The sequence below is a fragment of the Mirounga angustirostris genome, unplaced genomic scaffold (genome assembly GCF_029215605.1).
Source record: "Mirounga angustirostris isolate CCGP_5_RB_7025 unplaced genomic scaffold, mMirAng1.0.hap1 SCAF_11, whole genome shotgun sequence".
Taxonomy (NCBI): Eukaryota; Metazoa; Chordata; class Mammalia; order Carnivora; family Phocidae; genus Mirounga; species Mirounga angustirostris.
In genome coordinates this window covers 12,537,436-12,560,337 of record NW_026991719.1, presented here as the reverse complement: position 1 = coordinate 12,560,337, position 22,902 = coordinate 12,537,436, and the positions used below count along the sequence as shown (strand labels likewise).

General features: G+C 42.4%; 2 protein-coding genes across 2 annotated transcripts in view; one reads left to right on the top strand and one right to left on the bottom strand.

Annotated features, from left to right (window-relative positions):
• Nucleotides 1-22,579, bottom strand: part of GRPR (gastrin releasing peptide receptor) — a 34,511-nt gene extending 11,932 nt beyond the window's left edge. Inside the window, exon 1 of the mRNA XM_045875192.3 lies at nucleotides 21,660-22,579. Coding sequence (XP_045731148.1) covers nucleotides 21,660-22,072 — 413 coding nt within the window. The 5' untranslated portion in view covers nucleotides 22,073-22,579. The remainder of the gene's footprint in view (nucleotides 1-21,659) is intronic.
• LOC123844563 (small ribosomal subunit protein eS24-like) lies at nucleotides 16,496-16,931 on the top strand. The gene has a single exon (XM_064574817.1). It carries the CDS (start codon nucleotides 16,581-16,583, stop codon nucleotides 16,830-16,832), a length of 252 nt encoding a protein of 83 aa, XP_064430887.1. The 5' UTR covers nucleotides 16,496-16,580; the 3' UTR covers nucleotides 16,833-16,931.
• Nucleotides 22,580-22,902: the final 323 nt, after the last annotated feature.

Sequence of the window (22,902 nt, the reverse complement as noted above, 5' to 3'; positions counted from 1 at the left end):
GAAGAGTATGTCTTTTATTCAAATATGGGCAGTGTATTTATTTTTAAGAACGCAGCATTTCAGCCTTCATTTGTCCATACTTACCTACTGAAGTCTGTAGGAGTTGTTGAATAACAATATTTTAAAATCTCCTGATGCATACTACCTAGAGTGGACTGAGCTGAAGAGAAAACTTAAAGGAATTAGTCTCTAGGTAATTGGCACATTGTCAGCATTTAAATTAGAATCCTAACACCTAATCAGATTTGATGAGGCTATTTTTTTTTAATGTTTTTTTTTTTTTTTAAAGATTTTATTTATTTATTTGAGACAGAGAGAATGAGAGAGACAGAGAGCACATGAGAGGGGGGAGGGTCAGAGGGAGAAGCAGGCTCCCTGCCGAGCAGGGAGCCCGATGCGGGACTCGAACCCGGGACTCCAGGATCATGACCTGAGCCGAAGGCAGTCGCTTAACCAACTGAGCCACCCAGGCGCCCCTTTTTTTAATGTTTTATTTATTTATTCATGAGAGTCAGAGAGACAGAGAAGCAGAGGCAGAGGGAGAAGCAGCCTCTCCGCCTAGCAGGGAGCCCGATGCGGGACTCGATCCCAGGACCCTGGGATCATGACCTGAGCCAAAGGCAGACGCTTAACCATCTGAGCCACCCAGGCGCCCTTGACGAGGCTATTAAACATCGGCTTTATTTTCTCCTGAGACTAACGCCGGGAACTTTTCTGAAGAAATGTGGGGCGATTATTAGCTGACTTGTAAAATGACTATAATCCAGAGCAATGGCATTTTATCTCCCTTTGAGCTATTACTCTGCCAATGGAGAACTTGCTGGTCCTTGGTGCGCATCCAACCATTATCTTTAAGTAACAGATTACAGTTCTCCTTTTCTGTTCTCTCCAGGCCGAATAACTCCAATGCTCTTTTTCACTCCTTGATATACTCTGGTTTTCTCTAGCCTCTAATGTGGACTTGGGAGCAGAGATCTGGTTCCTAATGGTGAATCTACCAAGTAGATTTATGGTCTTGGACAAATCATGGACTCTGCACTTCAGTATTCTCATCCCTCCACAGGAGATAATAACTGCAGTCTTCAGTGTAATCAGTGATTCCAGCAAAAATGATAAAACCACTGAGGGAGAGGTTTTAGGGGAACAGGATATTCACATAGTCTCAAAGAGTCTCCCCATAGACTACTATCTAATTGCAAAGAGGAAAATGTACCTTTATGTTGGGGAGGTCCAGAAGTCACTCCTTTAACCAGGTGGTCAAATCCAGGGTGAACTTCTCTACTAGTTAGAGCAGGCACAAGGCCTATGGCCCACGATACTTTTAGGGGTTTTGAAAAGTGTTTCAATTTCTTTTAAAATGAGAAGAAAAAAATGAATATAATCCATCTTGGATTATATTTATCTTTATGCTGATATAATTATAAAATATAATTCTCAACATTTTTTTATGGAGAAAGGGTCCCATGAAGGTAAAAGTGCCAAGGGCCCATGAAATTCATAATTTGGCCCAGATTAAATTTAGCATCACCAATAATGGGACCATCTGAGATCATGTGCCTCCTGATAAAATGCAATGGGAAGAACACAACATTGCTTATGCAGTCATCTTGCCCCCCATTTTTTTTTTTAATTTTATTTATTCATTTGAGACACAGAGATACAGAGAGAGAGAGAGCATGAGCAGGGAGAGAGGCAGAGGGAGAGGGAGAAGCAGGCTCCCCGCTGAGCCAGGAGCCCGATGCGGGGCTCGATCCCAGGACCCTGGGATCATGACCTGAGCCGAAGGCAGACGCTTAACCATCTGAGCCACCCAGGCGCCCCCATCTTGCCCAAAATTTTTAACCTGAATCTGTATATGAGGAAACAATGAGACAAATCCAATTCTGGCACATTCTACAAGATAACTCGCTTAGATTCATCAAAACAGTCAACACCGTTGTTTTAGAAGAATATAGGGGAGCTACTGTTAACACCTTAAAGGAGATAAAAGAGATATAACAAGTAACCCTTTTCACAATATGTACATACAGCAAATTATTATGTTATGCATCTTAAACTTATACAACGTTATGTTGTATCTCAATAGGACTGGGAAAAAAGAGAAATATAACAACCAAATGCAATGCATGTGCCTTAATTTGATCCTGGATTTTTTTTTTCTAAAGTAATAAATTACTTTTTTTTTTTTTTTTTTGGAAAATGGGGGAAATGTGATTACATATCAGATGGTATTAAGGAATTATTGTTAATTTCATTAGGTGTGATAATGGTATTGGGGTTCTGCAGAAGAGTGTCCATGTTCTTAGGGAATACACACTGAAATACTCAGGATATTTGCACCTTACTTTCCAGAGTTCAACAGAATAAAACAAGCAAACAAATGTGTGTGTACACCCACCCACACCCACACACACACACACCGTAGAGCAAGAACAAAGTCTAGGAGATGTTAATTGTTGAGTGTGGGTGGGTATTATACAGAAGTTCACAAGCAAGGGAGAGAACATGCTAAAATATAGAATTTTAAAAAGATGGGGCGCCTGGGTGGCTCAGTTGGTTAAGCGACTGCCTTCGGCTCAGGTCATGATCCTGGAGTCCCAGGATTGAGTCCCGCATCGGGCTCCCTGCTCGGTGGGGAGCCTGCTTCTCCCTCTGACCCTCACCCCTCTCATGTGCTCTCTCTCTCTCATTCTCCCTGTCTCAAATAAATAAATAAAATCTTTAAAAAAAAAAGAAAAAGAATTTTAAAAAGATAAACTAAAAAAAGAGATTAACAGTAAAATAACAAATTCAAAATAATGTGTCAGCTCAGGTTTTGATCTCAGGGTTGCGAATTCAAGCCCCACGCTGGGCTCCATGCTGGGCGTGGAGCCTACTTATATAAAAAAAATAATAATGTGTTATAACTTCTTTGTTATATTCATATTGTTCTCTCGGGCTTGCAATTTTAGTATCATTGACAACCTGTGGGGTTTTGTTTTGCAGGAATATTTTAAAGCCACTTATCCTGAAGGTGCAGGGAAGAATGAGGTGCCATGGTTGAGCCTTCTGTATGTTGGGCCTTGTGCTCCTGCTGCCTGAGCTGCACATGATAAGGGATCCTCTGATGTGGACTCAGGTAGAGAGTGAGCCTCAGTTTAAACCACTACATATTAGTAACGTTTAATTCATCTTTATTTTTAAATAAAAATCAATATAAATAGAAGTTTTGACACTTTCCTCCCTTACCTGTGAGATCAGGTTGCACCTCTCCTGGAGGGCATGAACCCCACTTTGCAGTCCTCACAGATGGAGATTTCCCTTATAAGTGTCAGTGTCTCTTACAAAAGGGTAACTTTGATTAGGATTTTCAGAGCCTGTCCTGTGTCTGCTGTTTCTTAAAAAATAATCAGCCTAAAGTCATCCTCATGCCAAAGAGGCACATGTTGGGGTGGCAAAACCTGCCCCCTTTTGCTGGTATTGAAATTAAGGGAGAAACACAAAAAATTTATTAGAATGTCTGTTCCCCACCTGCTCTATCCATGATGAAAACACGGTGGTTCTAGGCAAACACAAAATTCCTTCCTTCCTTGAGTCTTTTATACTGAATCTCCTGCATCTTTCACTGCCATATACACACCCTGAAGTTCCCTGTGGCCTGGGCCTAGAGGGAGGTCTGAGCTCTTTCATAAAGTCAGAGGCTGCAGGGCCTCTAGAGGCCATCTGAATGAGACATTGGGAGCCAAGCTGAAAACGGCGTCAGGGAAGCTCTAAAATCCAGAGGCCGGCACAGGGCTGGAGAAAGGCGTGCTGATGTGGAGAAGGTTCAGAAGTGCAGGTACTGTTTCTGGGCTACGAGGGATGCAGAGGCTGAGGTATAAAATGGAAAGAGAGCTGCAAAACAATTGTTGGACATCTCATGGTGCCCTGGCGGAAGGAGTTGGGCAAATATTGATGCTTGGGCCCCAAACGGGTTTCAGCAGGATGACCTAATTCCAGAGCTCAGTGCTAATTCTGTGAAGGAATTTGTCAGAAGGGGTATAAGCAGGATGAAATATGACAGTTGCCAGTGGGTATGTTTCAAATGACAAAGAAGAGCAGTCACCCGGTTCCATTTCATTCGCCGCAAGCTGTTCGTAGGCCATTCCTCAAAAACTGTTATGGAGGGAAGAACATATATTTATAACTTGTTAGACTGTTTCAGCAATTTATGAGCCCAAAAGTTTGAAGAACGTTTATAAATCCCACTTGCGAGTTGTAGTTAGACATGGCCTGCATTTGCTCGACCGAGTAACATAGAAGATAGAGAACAGGGAAGAATCACAAAGACAGAGAAAAATCACCTGTGCTCTAGGGTGGAAGGTAAAATAGACTCGGGGTCATAAATTGTCTTCATAAATTGTCACTGCCAAACAGACCCCGAAACAAGGATTTAGGTGCAAGTAGTTTGTTCGAGGGGGGATCCCAGGAAGCACAGGGAGGGAGTGGAGAAGTGGGACAGGGAGGGAATGGAAGCCAAGGAAATGTGCCATTCTGGGCAACTGGAGCACATTCCAGAACTGTGGCACCAAAGCGTGAGGAGGCTGAGGCGTTTCCCGTGGACTCCCATCCCTCTTTGGTTGAGAATGGTCCTCCACTGTTAATTCTGGAGCACTCCCACCTGCCTCAAACCTTCCCATGGCCAGGTATCGCTCTCAGTCAGAGAAAAGCAGCAAGCCCAGGTCTGTGAGGGACCTCTAGGGAGTGCGAGGGATATGGGTGGGCCACCAAGAGCAACCACTCTGTAAAGTCTTCTCCTGGTCCCATCAGTGTATCAAACGCATATGCAGAAAATGAAATATCAGAGACAATGTTAGTTTTTGAATATATTTCAAATTATTGGGGATTAAAATAGAATTTCTAAATTATCTCAGTCAAATGCATTATCTTTTTTTTTTCTCAAAATAGGAATTATTAAAGCTCAAAAATACCATCATGGCATATGAGTCATTGTATCTAATTATAAAAATTTAATAGCACTATATTTAAATAACCTTTTATGAGAGTCTTCATACAGGGGGAAATGTTGACCCAACTTTGTAGCTTATTGGGTCCCCTGGCCCAGAAGGTTGATCCTGGCAGTGTTAGCGAGGTATCACTGCGTGGGGAAGGAGCCCAAGACAGTGAGTGGGAGGAACTGAAGGGAGACCGGGAGCCGTGCATTCTACACCCACTTCCATAATTCGCTATTTTTACAAAAGCATGCTGTCTCCGTTTCCTTTTATTTTATTTTATACTATTTATTTAACAAAAACTTATATGTGAGACTATGTGCCTGGTACAGCTCCTAACACATTTCAAGGATTATCTTTTTGAATCCCTGATAACGATGCAAGGAAGTAGGTACTACTGTGGTCATCTTCTTACAGATGAAGAATCTGAGGCACAAGGAGGTGAACCAGGTCACCCGAGCTCACACAGCCAGCAAGTGGCAGAGCTCGGAGTTGAACAGAGGTCCTGGGTCCAGATCTTAAACCATGAGACTTTCAGATCTCCATTTCCTTCATCTGTGAAATGAAACTAATGATATCAACCTTACTTGCTATAAGGAGGTGCTAAATGAGGTGTTTCAAAAGCACTTTGAAAACTAGGAAGCACGATTTAAATAAAAGGCCATTATAGTCCATGAAAAGAAATGATTGTCCCCTGAACAACACCTGGTTGAGATGTCAACATCCTCTCAGCTCCCTTACGAACATAAATAACACTCACGCTAATAACAAACACTCTTTTGACTGGGCATTCTAACATTTTATAAAGAAGTCAATACATTGTCTCATTTCATCATTACAAAACTTACAGTAGTCCTATGACATATTAAAAGTTAATACCCTTATCTCCATTTTATAGATCGAAAACTGAGACCTGTAGAATGGTTTGCCCAAAGTCACATAGTTGACAATGAGAAGAACCAGGGCTCAAACTCAGACATCGTTTCAAATTCAGTGCTTTTGAATTTGTCCTCACTGTGAATAGTGCTCCAGTAAATGTGACCTCCAAAAATTAACAATAAAAGAAAGAAGCAAAGAGAAGACAATACAGTGAAAGGAAGAAAGGACTGTTACTGTTTAACAGGTAGGGAGTTTCAGATTGGGAAGATGAAAACAGTTCTGGGGATGGATGGTGGTGATGGTTGTACAACCATGTGAATGCACCATAGAACGCCATAGAACTGAGCGCTTCAAAATGATTAAAATAGTCAATTTTATATTATGTATATTTCATCACAATACACTTAGGAAAAAAGGAAGGATGGGGGGGTAAAGGAGGGAGGGAAGAAAAGCTTAGAAGTTTGTCACCAGGCAACTTTGGGGGCATCTTAATTAAGAATGAACTGAAAAGGGCGCCTGGGTGGCTCAGTTGGTTGAGCGACTGCCTTCGGCTCAGGTCATGATCCTGGAGTCCTGGGATCGAGTCCCGCATCGGGCTCCCTGCTCGGCGGGAAACCTGCTTCTCCCTCTCCCACTCCCCCCTGCTTGTGTTCCCTCTCTCGCTGTGTCTTTCTCTGTCAAATAAATAAATAAAATCTTTAAAAAAAAAAAAAAGAATGAACTGAAAAAGTTTGCTTTGAGTCAGCAAAGCTATCATCAAGGAAGATGGTCTAGACAGTGCATTTGAATGACTTTTTTCAGTTGAAAATTTTAGAATAAAAGTGCTAACAGCCTTTTCCCAAGACATCTCCCATGGCCCAAACACTTCCTATTTCTCTAACCATTTCAAGCCTAGACGAACCCCTGGAGGTACAGAGGAAATGATTCTCCCTGAGCACAATTCCCCTTTTTCGCAATTTTAAAGGGCCTTGCGTACATGAGAACTTACAGGAGGCCAGCACTGTGCATGACGGTGAAACCATCTGGAGGACGTTGTGAGAAGCGCAGCGTCTGGTCACATCTTCACTTCCCCCATGAGCAACGGGAAGCCTCGGCCCCCAACACCCCCATGCCCACCACCCATGCGAGCTGGCATCTGGGTAAGCCTGGAGTTAAAACTCTCTCCTTTTCTTCATTTAAACAACTGTTAGTATCACAGTGGACCCAGGGCACACTGGAAAAGACACATATCTTAAAGACGTTGGGGTTTGACTCTCAATTTTTTGATTCGAAAGCAAATGCGCATGACATGACAGTACCTCATACTTTAAAGCACCACACAGGTGTCTGATTTGTATTGTATTGTTTTTATTATATCCCCTAGGAAGTCCATCCTGGCTAACTGGACAGGGGTCATGGATTCCCCTAGGTTCTAGTTTGATATTATAATGGTGATGTAACGGGACGGATGGTAGCTACACTGGTGATGAACTTCAAACCACTAAGCTGTACACCTGAAACTAATGTAACATTGTGTCAACTCTACGCAGCAAAGATACAGTGAAGACACTGCTAAATGCCTACGTCAGCAGGCATGCACACACTTTTATATCCCGCACAGCAAACTAAGGATCTACTGGTCAAATCTGACCCTCTGCCTGTTTCCACATGGCCCATGAGCTAAGAACAGTTTTTGCATTTTAAATGGCTTTTAAACAGTCAAAAGAAGAATCACATTTTGTGACATGTGAAAAGTACATGAAATTCAAGTTTCAGGGTCAGTAAATAAGGTTTCACTGCAACAGAGCTATGCCTATTTTCTTCCATAATATCTATGGCTGTTTTCATGCCATAATGGCAGTGTTGAGGGGTTGCAACAGAGACCTTACGGCCCACAAAGCTGAGAATATTTATTATAGGGCCCTTAAAAAAAATGTTTACTGGCCCCCCAGCCTGTGTGCACTGAATGTGTGAACATGGCTAGCATTTCTGTTGTTCTCGGCCTGTTCATACCAAAATTGTTGGTTCCTTCATTAATGGAGGAGAGAGTCTGTCTTCCATTTTACACAGCGCTCTGCCTGTTAGGCTTAGTAATTTGTGATCATGAAGACAATAGGCCACTGAGCTTTGCCGTTGGTCTTCCAGTGCTAAACACTCATTGTCCAGGATGCTTAGTCAATTTATCGGCACAGGTAAGGACTAATTTAGTATCTCAGGCTCTGCTTGGCATTATGGATATAAAAGTCCCTGACCACTAAGGACTTAAAATCTGGTTGGGGAAGCAAGCTAGGCCCAGGTAAGGCCCTGAAAGAACAACAGAATGATGCTTAACATATTACATTCCCCTTTGTGAGGCGCTCTTAGATGATGCTGGGTCAGTCTATGAAGTGCTTTTACCATGGTGCAGACATGAGTACATGTTTAATGCTAAACCTGTTTTCTATATAATTACGGAATATAAAACTTGGGAGTCATCAAGGCCCATTCCCTTCACATTACAGAAGAGGAAAAGTAGTGGCCAGAGGTCCCACAGTTGGTTAGCTGAGAACCAAGACTAGAACCTAGGTCTCTGGGTCCCCTAGTTAGTTATATTTGATTATAGCTCTTCAGTCTCAGGTCTTTTTAAAGCACCAGGAAAGAGTACTTCAAACTAAATATTTACTATACTGATCTTCATCCCGTAGTGCATATTTCCCTCAAACCATCATTTTAACCTCCAGTTTCACCTCTGCTGACAACCTAGGAAAGAAAAGATGCCAAATTCTGATTTTTCTGTTCTCCTGTGGTGTTTCCAATCATTTAAAGTAGAAGGGGAGGGGCGCCTGGGTGGCTCAGTCAGTTGAGCGTCCTACTCTTGATTTTGGCTCAGGTCATGATCTCAGGGTCATGGGATCGAGTCCCATGTCAGGCTACGTGTTCAGTGGGGAGGCTGCTTCTCTCCCTCTCCCTCTGCCCCTCTCCCCACTCATGCACATGTGCACATGCATGTGCGCTCTCTCTCTCTCTAATAAATAAATAAATCTTTATTTTTATTTATTTATTTTTTAAAATGTCACCTCTGATGGCTTTTTTTTTTTTAAGATTTTATTTATTTGACAGAGAGAGACACAGCGAGAGAGGGAACACAAGCAGGGGAAGTGGGGAAGGGAGAAGCAGGCTTCCCGTGGAGCAGGGAGCCTGATGCGGGGCTCGATCCCAGGACCCTGAGATCATGACCTGAGCCGAAGGCAGATGCTTAACAACTAAGCCACCCAGGCGCCCCAATAAATAAATCTTTAAAAAAAATAAAGTAGAAGGGGAAAAGGGGAAAGATAATAATGAAATTCTTAAAAATCTGTTTTGATTGCCATTTATTTAAAGAGAAATAAGCATTTCCCATATGCTCTCATGGAGAAACTACTGTAATTTTGTTTTTATATAATTTTGTATTGTTTTTTAATTGTGTTTAACATATTTCTCAGAGGCCCAAGCCCGGTATGAAAGTGCCTGATAATAAAACAAAACAAACAAACAAAAAATACCACCAAAGGGAAAAAAAGAAACTTTGAAAAGCTTGAAGTTGACCTGTAGTCATTCTATTTATATGTAGACAGCATAAAGAAATAAGTGAGTCACATGGACATACTATTATTTTTACAATGAGTTCTTCTCACACTGGAAATAAATTTCTTTATGTGCTGCACTTCACATTTTTTCCTGCTTCTTTCCTGGGTACCTTTAGCTATTCCCACTGGCTAACTGGTCTGAGTACAATACAAAAAAAGAAAAGTAAAAAGAAGTGAAGTTTAAAGAAATGTACCTCAGGAACATTTTGGCTCTTTCCTTCCCACGGAATTTCAGCTGTTCTCAACCCCTGCATAACTAAATGTTGGCTCCAGCTCTTACTTACTGGGGCTAAGAGCCCTGGCTTAGCTGAAAGATCCCAGAGGCTTTGATGTACCTACAGTACTTGGCAGTGTCCACTGCTGCAGGCCTCAGCTGAGACTCCTGACTTACTCACGTCTCTGAATCTAACCTGCGGAGATAATGTGAGGCTGTGCATGCTGATCCCACAGGTCCGATGAGGGAGTTCTGTTTTCCATTTCTGATAATGGCAAACCAGCTTGTTGCTGAGTAACTCCCCTAAAATGAAAAGTTAGGAAATCTCTTGGAAAGCATCAGAGAAATACCAAGGCAGTGAGGATCTGAGGGGCCAAAATCCTGGAGAGAAGGAAGCATAAAGAGATGAAGCTGTCATTCAGTACCATTTTTGCCTTACGGCATTTACCAAGTTTCAAACAGCAACAGAGAAATAAAGCTGAGCAGAGCTTCTAGCAGTTTTAGGAGGAAGGAGGACAATAAATGGAGTTCAAGGTCCACCAAGGAGAGGAGGCCAGGTAAACACCCCAGGCTTTCAGTTTGGATTCCCAAAAGGGGGACACCCTAGCAGGAGGGGTGAACTAAATCTTGCAAAGACCCAATCCCAGCCTCCAATCTGCTCAGTCCCTGATCGGGTCAGATATACTGCCACCTCCTAATTATCTGCAAGAAGCAAAAGCAAATCTTTTCTGGAAGATAATAACATGCAGAACCTCGAATTATTTACAGTTCTTCATATACAAAATCAGGTAGTCAAACAAAATTGCCTCGTATACCAGGAGGCAAAACAAAATGGCCAAAAAACAAGAGAAGAAAATCTGTAATAGAAACCGGCTTAGAGAGGTTCCACATGTTAGAGTTACCAGAGAGGGATTTTAAAATACATTGGGACTAATTCAAGAAATTAGATGACAAGATGGAACCAAATGGAAAGACTAGACATAGCTAAAGAGAGGATTAGTGAGCTGAAAATGGCTAGAGTGAAGTACAGTGAGAATAGCAGAATGGAAAACACAGTAAAAGGAGTAAGAAATTTATGGGACATGGTGAAATGAGATTGTGTTTAAAACAGTTCCTAGTAACAGAGGCTTGACCCTAGGATGGAATTTTCTGCCTCAATAAAAACAAAAACAAGCAAAGGAGGAAGAAAACTCGAAAAACTTAAAGTTAACCTGTAGTATTCTGTTGATACGTAGACAGCATAAAAAAAAGAGAATGGGACAGAAGCAATATTTGAAGTTGTAATGGTTGAGAACTTGAGAAAACTGGCTAAAATCTTCAAACCACAGATTTAAGAAAAGCTATGAATCCAAGCAGGAAAAAGACAAAGAAAACCACAGCTAAGTGCATCATAGTAATGCTGCTGAAAACCAAAGATAAAGAAAAAAATCTTAAAATCATTCAAAGAGCGACAAATCGATAATTTTAAAGAAACACCAACAAAACTGACATCTGTCATCATAGCGGAAATCCAAGTACAATAAATGGCAACGTCAAAGTGTGAAAGATCAGAACTGCTGGCCTAGAATTCTATGCCCAGTGAAAATCTCCTCCCCAAATGACATCAAATAAAGGCATTTTCATACACACCAAACCAGAAAATGTATCCCCATTATATTTACACTCAGGGAAACACTGAAGGGCATTCTTTGGGCAGAAGCAAAATGATCTCAGGTAAAGTCAGAGTTGTAGGAAGAAACAGAGAACAACAGAAAAGATAAATATGGGAATAAATTTAAGTCTAAAGGTAAAAAATATGTGAGTAAATATAAAGTATGTAAAAACAATAAACATAGTGAGTTGTGGGTTTTAAAATACAAAGAGAATTAAAATAGAAAATAACAATAGCTTCTCCCCACCCCCACCCCTCACAAAAGGCAGGAGGGAATTAAAATAAAGTGTCTTTGCATTGCAATCCTTGAATTGTCCTGGAAGTGGGAAAGTACTAATTTATAGCAAACTGTAATAAGTCAAGGATACATGTTATAAACTCTAGGGTAGCCCCTGAAAGAATACGAAGAAGAGCTTGTATAATTAAACTCATGGGGAGGGGTAGAATAATTAAAATATTTCACTAATTTAAAAGAAGGCAAGAAGAAAGGGAGAAAGGATAATGAGACTGGTGAGACCAATAAAAATCAAATAATAACGTGGTAGATTTAAATCCAAATATACCAGCAAAGTCAAATTTATCAGAGTGTCTATGTTTATAGGACAGAAACCTGTAGCCAAATTACAAACAGCAAAGACATTTGTGTAAAGTGACTCATGTTACACAGACCCACAAAATACCAACATTGATGAGGAAAACTTAAAACTCATAATGCCAAGACATCCATGGCAAACAAGTTAATGGACGTCAATTAAACAAGTATTGAAGATTACTCAAGGCACAAATCTTTAAATACTGTGAAATTGTACAGCCCATATAGGAAAGAAATTTGATAGTGGCTTTCTCAAATAATCTTAAACACTATACAGTCATCCTATAATTATATGACATAGCCAGTAATGACTTATGGAGCTGAAAGAAACTTTTCTAACCAATCCTTAATAATAAACCCATTTTAATCAACCATGCCACGAGTCTGACTCATCTTTCTAATTTCTCTATAGAAAAGGATATCACCAAACCATTGTCATTTTAAGAGGAGACAAATGAGGATGAAGCCAAAATATTTAAGAAAACAAGTGTGATGGACATGTGTCAGGCAATTAATTAATAGATACTATGCTATTTTTCTGGATTTTGTGATGTTTGTAGAATTTATCAACTTATTTAAATTTCTAACATTGTGATTTCTAAATCTAATATCTTTCTAAATCTTTTAAAACAACCACGTTTCTACCTAACTTTGCATTCATAATTTTACTTGTTTTTTCTTAAAAAGCATCCTCCAGGACGCCTGGGTGGCTCAGTCATTAAGCCTCTGCCTTTGGCTCAGTCATGATCCCCGGGTCCTGGGATCGAGCCCTGCATCGGGCTCCCTGCTCATCGGGGAGTCTGCTTCTCCCTCTGTTCCTCCCCCCTGCTTGTGCTCTCTCTCTCACACAAAAATAAATAAAATCTTTAAAAAAAAAAAAAGCATCCTCCAAATAGTTCCCATAAAACCTGCATAAGGTCTTTTCGTCTAGAGTTGGGATGACTGTTCTACTGCAGTCATTCTGTTAACCATCAAAAGAGATGAACATGATTCACAAACTGTAATCCAGCCTTCCAGGTTCTCTCAGTAGGACCTACCAGAATTCATTCATTTCTTTACTCCTTCCTTCATGTTTCCATCCACTCATGTATTCAATAAACACTTATCAAGCCTCTATTACAGGTTAGGGATGGTTTTAGTATCAAAGAATATGCTACTGAACGAGATAGCCTCCCATTTTTTTGGGGGGGGGGTATATTTCTAGTGGTAGAAGACAGATAATAAACAAGTAAGCAAATAAATGAACAAAATAATTCTCAAGAAAATAATACTGGATGATATTTACCTAAGAAAAATGAAGATATTCATCCATACAAAATCCTATGTGAACATTGATGACTTTATTCATAACTACCCAAACCAAAAACAACCCTAATGCCCACTGACTGAAGAAGGGATAAACCAACTGGTATACCCGTGCAGTGGAACACTACTCAGCAATAAAAAGGAATGGGCTCCTGATACATGCAACAACATGAGTTTGAAAGAAGCCAGACTTAACCAACTGTACACTGTATAATGTCATTCATATGCTATTTTAGAAAAGATCAGGGGTTTTCAGGAGCTGAGGGTGGGGGAATCGGATAGACTACACAAGGACATGATAGTATCTGGGGTGATGGATGTTCTACATCTAGACTGTAGTGGTGGTGGTTACATACTGCATAAGTTTGTCAAAATTCAGAGAAATGTACACCTAAAAGTTTACTATATGTAAGTTACACCTCAGTCAACCTGAAAAAAGAAACTGGGTGATGGAATAGTGTTGGTCATTCCTTTAGACTGAGTGGCCAATGAAGACCTCCCATAGAAAGTGATATTTATTTATTTTTTTAGAGGGGGCAGAGGTGCAGGGGGAGAGGGAGAGAGAATCTCAAGCAGGCTCCACGCCCAGCACAGAGCCCAATGCGGGGCTCTATCTCACGACCCTGAGATCATGATCTGAGCCAAAATCAAGAGTCGGACGCTTAACTGACTGAGCCACCCAGGCGCCCCTAAAGAAAGTGATATTTAATGTGTAAAATGAATCAGCAGCCTTTTAGAGGTTTCTGGCAAATCAAATCATTTCAAGTAGCAGCAAATATCAGATACTAATCAGCAGAATTTCAAAGATGACTGTAAGAAACAAAATCCCTTCTTCCATTACTGGGAGGTAGAGAGGAATGAAGAATTTTTTTTCTTTTATTCTGCAAAACGTGTTTTAATTAAGAGAGAATTTATGCAAACCCTACACACCAGGAGGATTTACAAGTGCAAAAATGCTAATTTAGTCTATTTTTCAAAGGATGTTATTGACAAGCACAGTTCAAAAAACCTCACCAGGAAGCCCTTTCCGGCTATGCAATATGTTTCATGATCAAGTTTGTGCTTTTTTTCTCTTTGCCTCCATGCATATTAAGTTGCCAGAAATGATACTTAATTAATCACACAAAAGTCTAACACTTTCACAGATAATATGTTAGAGACAAGGTCAAAATCCTTTTCTACCTTTCTGTCTACAGCACTCCAGTTGAAAGAGCCTTGCTGGGAAACCCCACTTCCGTTGCCCCTGCCTTCTGGGCACTGCAGAGTCTGCCAGCAGCCGTGGCAGATCCATCACCCTGGGGAAACACGAGTTGAGTTTCCTTCCAGAGAGGCAGTATGCTTCAGAAAAATCAGACTATAGAGAAGTTATGAACTGGTGACTCATGTAAGCCCCTCCAACAGAGGGACTTTCTGGAAAAGATGCTTTGCAAGAAATTAAATTGTCTTGGGGCGCCTGGGTGGCTCAGTCATTAAGCGTCTGCCTTCGGCTCAGGTCACGATCCCAGGGTCCTGGGATCGAGCCCCGCATCGGGCTCCCTGCTCCGCGGGAAGCCTGCTTCTCCCTCCCCGACTCCCCCTGCTTGTGTTCCCTCTCTCGCTGTGTCTCTCTCTGTCAAATAAATAAGATCTTTAAAAAAAAAAAAGAAAAAGAAATTAAATTGTCTTGTCTTGTGTGAAAGGGCCAATGTCCTTGAAATCAGTGAAGCTGGGCCTCTAGAACATTAGAGGAGCCTCTGGCATCACTGGGGCGATCCCCTTAGAAGGGCACCATCTTGCAGTTACTGGGGTTATCCTCCCTCAGGACAGTAGGGTCTGGGATCAGTAGCTCCCACTGTCCAGGGAAGGGAAATGGAATCAGACTCTGTGTTTTGATGGTGTCTGAAGAAAAGTTTCCAGTTCCCCCGAAGGAACTAGGACTTAAAATGAGGAGAGCAGTATTATAATCTGACTGCACTTTGAATCTGCTGTGACGAGGCCAAATTCCATCTTTTGGTCTCTGTCAAACAAGGGTTTGAACTTTAAGATGATTTCTACTGGTCACTGCTCAAACATCAACCAAGCTGTGGTTGTTGTCCTCTTACTAGATGTACGGTGGGCCCGGGTGTCATAGCAGGCACAGACCCCAAGGAGCTTCCCACATGATTAAGGAAGTAGAAAACACATCTATACAAAGGACCCAGTAATAAAATGTGGGACAGATTTGGTATTTCATAGACAATACAGGCAAAAACATCTTGAGAAGGGGAAAAATCAGTGAAAGCAAAAGATCAGGGAATGCTTCATAGAGGAGAAGGGACCTGAACTGTGCCTTGAGGGATCCATAGGATTTGGATAGATGGAGGGAATAGAACCCAGCTATTAAGGAGAGGGAAATGAAGTCAGAGAGGGGAGAAGTCAGAAGGCAATGTGGAAGCAATGAGAAGTTAGCTAGAGGGGCGCCTGGGTGGTTCAGTTGGTTAAGTGTTCGACTCTTGATTTCTGCTCAGGTCATGATCTCAGGGTTGTGGGATTGAGCCCCGTGTTGTCGGGCTCCATGCTGGGTGTGGAGCCTACTTAAGATTCTCTCTCCCTCTCCCTCTGCCCCTCCCTGCCCCCCACTCTGATCGCACGCTTGTGCTCTCTCTCTCTAAAAAGAAAAAAAAAGGAGTCTAGCTACAACTGTGTTTGTTCTGGCAAGCCTTGGGATAGGAAGATAGAAAGACAGACTGGTAGATAGAAGAGGGCCCGGCAAAAGAGAATTGAAGGATCAGAGAGAAGTTCATAACACAGACCTGGAAAGTGAACCACACATGTATTTTTCAGAAGGTCTCAAAACCTCATCAATGGGATGCCCAAATTCCCCAAGCCTGTGACTGGTGACTGTATTGGGCTGCCTGGTTTCTTCCCTCTTCATTTTTGCTATCTTCTCATAGAAGATATTTGACAGACAGGAATAGCCCATGCAGCTAGGGGGCATTTGATATTTGCCTATGTGAGAAATTCCTGATACTGTCAATGAGACAGACCAACTAACATGGATCTTGGAAAAGAGATTTGGACCCCAAGACACAGAGCAAACTCTCTTCTGTCCAATAGAACTCTCTGCAATGATGGAAATGTTCTGTATCTGTACTGTCCAGTAGAGTCATGTGTGGCTACTGAGCCTTTGACACGTGGCTGGTGTGACTAGGGAGCTGAATTTTTAGTTTTACTTGGTTAGTGGCTAAGATGCTGGACCATGCAGCTCGAGATGGCAGGAAAGGCTGAAACTACATTATCTCATAAACTCTTTGCAATGAACCTCTTTTCCTCCACGGCTGCTTGAAGCTTGGCCGCCATCATGAACGACACAGTAACTATCTGGACCAGGAAGTTCATGACTAACTGACTACTTCAGCGGAAACAGATGGTCATTGATGTTCTTCACCCCGGAAAGGCAACAGTACCTAAGACAGAAATTCGGGAAAAACTAGCCAAAATGTACAAGAGCACACCAGATGTCATATTTGTGTTTGGATTCAGAACCCATTTTGGTGGTGGCAAGACAACCGGCTTTGGCATGATATATGATTCCTTGGATTATGCAAAGAAAAATGAACCCAAACACAGACTTGCAAGACATGGCCTGTATGAGAAGAAAAAGACATCAAGAAAATAGTGAAAGGAAAGCAAAAACAGAATGAAGAAAGTCAGGGGGACTGCAAAAGCCAATGTTGGTGCTGGCAAAAAGTGAGCTGGAGATTGGACAACAGGAGGAGTAAAGATGCTGCAGTGGCTTTATCTGTGGAGGTTGTGCAGATTTTTCATGAGAGGATCAAGAAACTAAGAATGTTAATGTGAAAAAAAAAAAAACCTCCTTGCAATGAATTCAAAGAATCTGTACTTCAAGAAGTTTGCCTAAATGCAATTCTTTCCTGTTTTCTTTACACATTCCAAATCACAAGGGAGGGGAAAATGTATGAACAGTCTTTTCCATGGAATCAAGGATCACAATTACAGTGGAACTCCTCTATATATCTACCTTTGGGATTCATTCTGCCATCCATTCTAGCAGAAATAGCACTGAATAATAATACTGAAGGAGGCACAATATAACTTGGGTATTATATGCTGTCAAGATAACATCTAGCTTTAAACGTCACACTTACTGGAAAACATAAACTCTCCTTACCCTTCTCCTATTGAGGGCCTAATTTTGGTCTTAAACTCCATTTACATAATGCTGAGGACCTAGTACAGAAATGGGCATCTAGTAGGAAAGACCAGTCTGTAAAAAATATATCCATCCATCCATCCATCTGCCCATCCACTCATCCACCCACCTATCTTTTCATTTGTCCATCCATGCACCCATCTTCATCCCCCGAATCTATTCATAGACTCAGAAAGAAAGGTTTTTCTCACATTTACTCAGTGAGAGCTTCATAGAGAGGAAGAGATAAGAAGTCAGTAACTGTATGAAACATTTTAAAGAGTATGCTTTCAGATGAATTCCAAAAAAGGAAAAGAAGAATGAGAAGAAAAGTGTGTATTAATTAACCATAATTTTAATTAATCACTGTTTATTCATCACCCGTTTGGTGCCAAGGAACCATGTGAGGCAGTGTGGAAGATAGAAGAATATATAAGAAATCTCTGCCCTCAGCATTCTTTTTTTTCTTTTAAAGATTTTCCCATCCAAGTACTAACCAGGCCAGACCCTGCTTAGCTTCCGAGATCAGACAAGATCGGGCGCGTTCAGGGTGGTATGGCCGTTTTTATTTATTTGACAGTGAGAGAGCGCAAGTGTGCACATAAGCAGAGGGAGAGGGAGGAGCAGGCTTCCCGCTGAGCAGGGAGCCCAGTGCGGGGCTCGATCCCAGGACCCTGGGATCATGACCTGAGCCGAACGCAGAAGCTTAACCGACTGAGCCACCCAGGCGCCCCTGCCCTCAGCATGCTTAATAATCTACTTGAAAAGTTAACGCAATGAATATACGAGAGGCTAAAAAAAGACAAATGAGTAAAATACTTCAAAAGAGCAAAATGAAAGAAGTCACAAGATAATTCATGTCTGAGATAATAAGCTTTATGTTTAGGGGAGGGTTAGGACCTTGGGGCTAGAATGGTCCAACTTAGGGTTTTAAGGAGGAAGCTTGAACCATATTCCGAATGATAGGCAAGATGACAGATAAAAAATTTGGAGGGACCTTAGAAATAATCTAGCTCAACTCTATTACTTTACAGATGATTCAACTAAGGTCAGAGAGTTAAGTGACTTGGGCAGTAATGGCAGCAAAAAGCCTAAAAGGCAGGACCGTTGATGCCCACTCCAAGCCCGTACATCACATGGGGAGTAGTGTCTTCTATGCAGGAAAGGAGAAAGTGTCTGGAGAGTGGGCAGGACACAGCATAAGCAAGGGAGCAGAGCCAGGAACTCATCAGTGTTCCACCAGGTATGAGGACATCGGCGCGTGTGTAAGGGGAAAAAGGCATGGAAGGAGGGGGAGGGCAGGGACCAAAAGCGAAGGGGCTTGAATGCAAATCTGCAATTGACCAGCTGTGTGAAACCCAGAATTCTGGTTTCTGGGACTGCCTTGAAGTCTCCCTCTGACACAGTGGCAAGAGTGTAAACTTTTCCAGAAAACTGTTATCCCCTTCATATTAAAAAAGACTCAAGTTCGCCTGGGGGAAGGGAGGGCTGCAGAAGGGAGATGGGGATGAGTACCGGCATTGCTGGTGAACCTACAAGGGGCAGGGATGGATGACTATCACTATGCTGTTCCCACCTCAGAAACCCTGATGCAGTAGATTTAGGGTAGGGACTAAGAAGCTGTATTGGTTTTGAGTTCCCCATTGATTTGTGATGATCATCCAGTTTGGAGGGTCTTCTGGTTCATCCTTTTACCACCCTGTCAAATACAGACTTAGCGCTTTAGAAAACTCTTCGACGATATTTACTAAATATGTGTCCCCTGTGATCTGGCGATTCCATTCCCAGGCTTAAACCCAAGAGAAATAAACACATATGTTCCCCAAAAGGCACAAATAAGCTTATCCAGAGTAGGTTATTATGAACCCCAAACTGGAAACAACCCAATGTCCATCAGTATTAGAATGGATAGATAAACAGGGTATATTCATACAGTGGAATACTACACAAGAATTAAAAAGAACATAGATGACTGTCACAGACATGACAGGCATAAGAAGTATGATGCCCTTTATACGAGATTAAACAACTGGCAAAAATAATCTATGTTAACTGAACTCAGAATAGTGATTGCTCCTGTCTGGGGGTGGGTATTAACTGGAACTAGGCATAAAAGAAAACTCCTGGGGTGCCGGAACTATTCTATATCTACATCTGGGTGGTTTACTTACGTTATGAAGACATAAGTAAAAATCCATTGAGCTATACACTTGTTCACTTTACTGTATACAGATCGTACCTTGTTGAGAAAAACCAGAGAGGGTATGGGTGTGTGTATTTGCCCTGCCGTCCTCATGAGGTTATTATAAGACCCCAATAGCTTTTCAAAATGAGATAAATAGATAAGTGTAGTTTTGTGTTATTTAACTAGCTCAATACTTATTCTTGTCGAAATCGGTTAGATGCACTCACGACCTGTGATTCAGGTGATCCATCAGCTTTTTGAAGCCTCACCAAAGCACAGAAAGTTCGTTATAGGGCAGCTTATAGTAGGGGAAGAACACACAGTAACTATAAACTTGCTGAGAACACACCGGAGCTGCCAAAGGCTGCAACCTGGCTGTGGAAAGAGCCTTTCTGCTGATGGGGAATTCGGTCTGCTCTGAAACTCTGGAAAGAGCCCCCTGCAGCTACATCTTCACATCCCACACCCTCGCTTTCCTCTCTGTCCCCCCACCCCACCCCAAGAAAATGGCAAACACCCTCTACACCACTGCACCCAGCAGCCCGGGGTCCAAAATCTCATCTTCCCATCGGGAAAATTCGCCTCCATCCTGAGATGACCTCGGCATCTGTGTAATGAGCCACAGACCTCCTGCCAACACGCGAGACTGCCCATGGCCACCAGCACCTGCGGGGCCGCTGTTCAGGTGAGAGCAAGCTGGGGGCGAGCGGCGAGAGTGGAGAAAGCCCCTCCGGCTGGTACGGTGTGCAGACCTTGCCTCCGGGCTATTACTTTTCCATCTTTGAAAATGAACAGTGTACTTCAGGCAGCTAAGTATAAAGACATGTCTACAAATACTGGTAACACTGTCTTTATTCGTCCATTACTCGACAAAGCCAGATCACCTGGGGACTGTTTGTTCCTCTATAAAATGAAAACCCACTACCACGTGTATTAAAATGTGGGACATTTTCTTCAGAGTATAAACTTTCAAGAGCTGCTTCTATGCCTTTCCTGGTACACGCTCAGATCCTCATGTGTCTTTAACAGCATAACATACAGTGGATTTTAAAATGAAAACTTAGAGTCTCTGGTTCATTGTTCCAGTTTTTTCTTAATTTGACCATATGCTCCATGATGTTTCGGGAGTCTATTCATTACTGTGTCCACTTTCTAGAGCTCAGAAGCATGCTAGATCTAGGCAGCAATGTGTGTGAACAGCCTGCGGATATTTCCCGACGGGTTAATTCAAGCAAGTGTTTTTTAACATAATAGATGCTTGGTAAATGTTGAAGGAATTAATATGAATCTTTAAGAGTGAATAAAGGTGAATTTTTAAGCAACATGTTCACACAAGAAATGCAGTTCACAAATGTGAGTGTTGCCCAGAACGAAACGTTGGACTCCCCACCAAAAAAACCCAACCAAACAAAAAAACCCAAAGGCACTGTATGTGGAAGTACATCAAAAAGATTAAAATTCAAAATCAAACTTGAACTTTCTCAAGGGAAAAAAAATCCAAATAATGCTTGATTTCACTGAAGGGACACTTAGAAAAACCAGCTCTCTGGTTACAGAGAGCCCAATACAAAATCAGCTGTGAGAAAAGGTAAATGGTCTAAGGAAAATAAATTTCAAAGAAATGCTGCTTATTGTCTCCTCTTGTTTATTTCTGAAGGAATATTTTGAGGAAGAAATTCAGTGGGACTTTTCTGTTCTCTGAAGCTTTTGAATTGTTTCGAAGAAACATTTGCCTGGGGTGTAAACTCTCTTAGGTGTGATTTTTTTTTTTTTCCTCACCAGTCAATTAATTTTGCAGGGAGGGAGAATTAGGAAAAAGCAACGCTAAACCGATTTGTCTCCAGAAAATACATGTCAATCTTATGCTCAGAGATTTTTTTGTTTCTCATTTCTCCCCTTTCGTCCCAAGAGCCCCTCACTTTTCTTTCTTAAACCGATAATGTCCAATTCAAAAAGTAATCCCCAGAAGAACAACGTGCCTGGAAGGGAATCTGAGTTTGACTAAAACTTCCCTTTGTGCAAACAGCTCTGCCTGCCCCAAGCTGGTGGCTCATTTCCCAAGGCACCTGCCACCCTCAGAGAGAAGGTGACTTTCCTCCAGAACTCACCTGTCCGCCGAGAGAGCCGTGAGTGTGAAGACAGACACCCCCACCGAGGTGAGCTGTATAAAGGGGATCAGTTTGCAGCCAATTCTGCCAAACAGCCATCTGTCGGCCAGGTACCTGCTGGCATCCACCGGAGCGCACGTTACCAGGAGGAGCAGGTCTCCCAAGGCCAGACTGGAGATGAACAGGTTGGGCACATTTCGCATGGCCTTCACCGTACAGAAGATCTTGATCAGGGTGATGTTGCCGACGAGGCCTATCAGAATGATGACCCCATAGATGGCAGGGATGACATAGAAGATCCCTGGGTGGAACCAGTCGTCGTTGGTGGGGAGATCTGCACTGTGATTGGAGATGTTGCAGTGCAAGAAGTGGTCCACTTCCAAGTTCAAAAGCAAACAATCATTCAGAGCCATCCTCTAGGTTCTTGCCCCCCTGAAAAGGGCTCTTAGATGCTGTTGCTTAACTTTGATTTTGTAGTTGGGTGAAGATGAGGATAAAATCTATGCTGGGCTCTTTATCTTCTTTGACAAAAATACTCTGAGTACATATACACCATGGCATTCAGAACGGCCGGCACTATTCTGATGCTGGTGCTGCTCTGGTCCTTGCATGACCAATGTAACACATGTCTAAATTCAGTAAGTTAGCAACAAAAAGTCAGCCAGAACTAAACCCACTCTGTAGCAACTCTTTCTACCTCCACTCTAGTCTGAGTCTCCCTGGCTGCAGTTTACTAGCAACTTTTGGCCGCCTATTTTCATACGGCATTTCCTATCTTTCCTGATGTGTAGAACCTGAAGGTTTAAAGTGGGTAGAAAAACAACTGCACTGAGAAAGCCTCACATCCTATAGGCAGGATGCTGTGCGCGTCACTGACTTCAGCAGCAAACCGCCCCTCCGCGGCGCTGAGGCTCTGCGGAGGCACCGGGGCTACTTATAGACAGAGAAGGCCAGCCCCCTGCTGGCCACTTGAGTCACTGCCCAGGAGCCCGCTCTCCCCGCGCTCTCCCCGCGCTCTCCCCGAGAAGCCACCCGCAGGCTCCAGCCGGCAGACGCCCGGGCGTCTTCCGCTTCCGGATGTGGCTCCTGGGGCACTGCTAGCCCTCGGCAAAAGGCGGCGCGCATCCTGCTGAGGCTCTGCCCGCGAATGCAGGAAGAACTCGCAGCCCCATTTCTCATCTTTTCCGGTTCTTTGAATGACATGTTCAAGGTGCTATAAAATGGGGCTGCAACGGAATTAAAC

Excerpts from the sequence above, each read along its gene's own strand:
- LOC123844563 (XM_064574817.1), top strand. The coding sequence starts at position 16,581 with ATGGTCATTGATGTTCTTCACCCCGGAAAGGCAACAGTACCTAAGACA.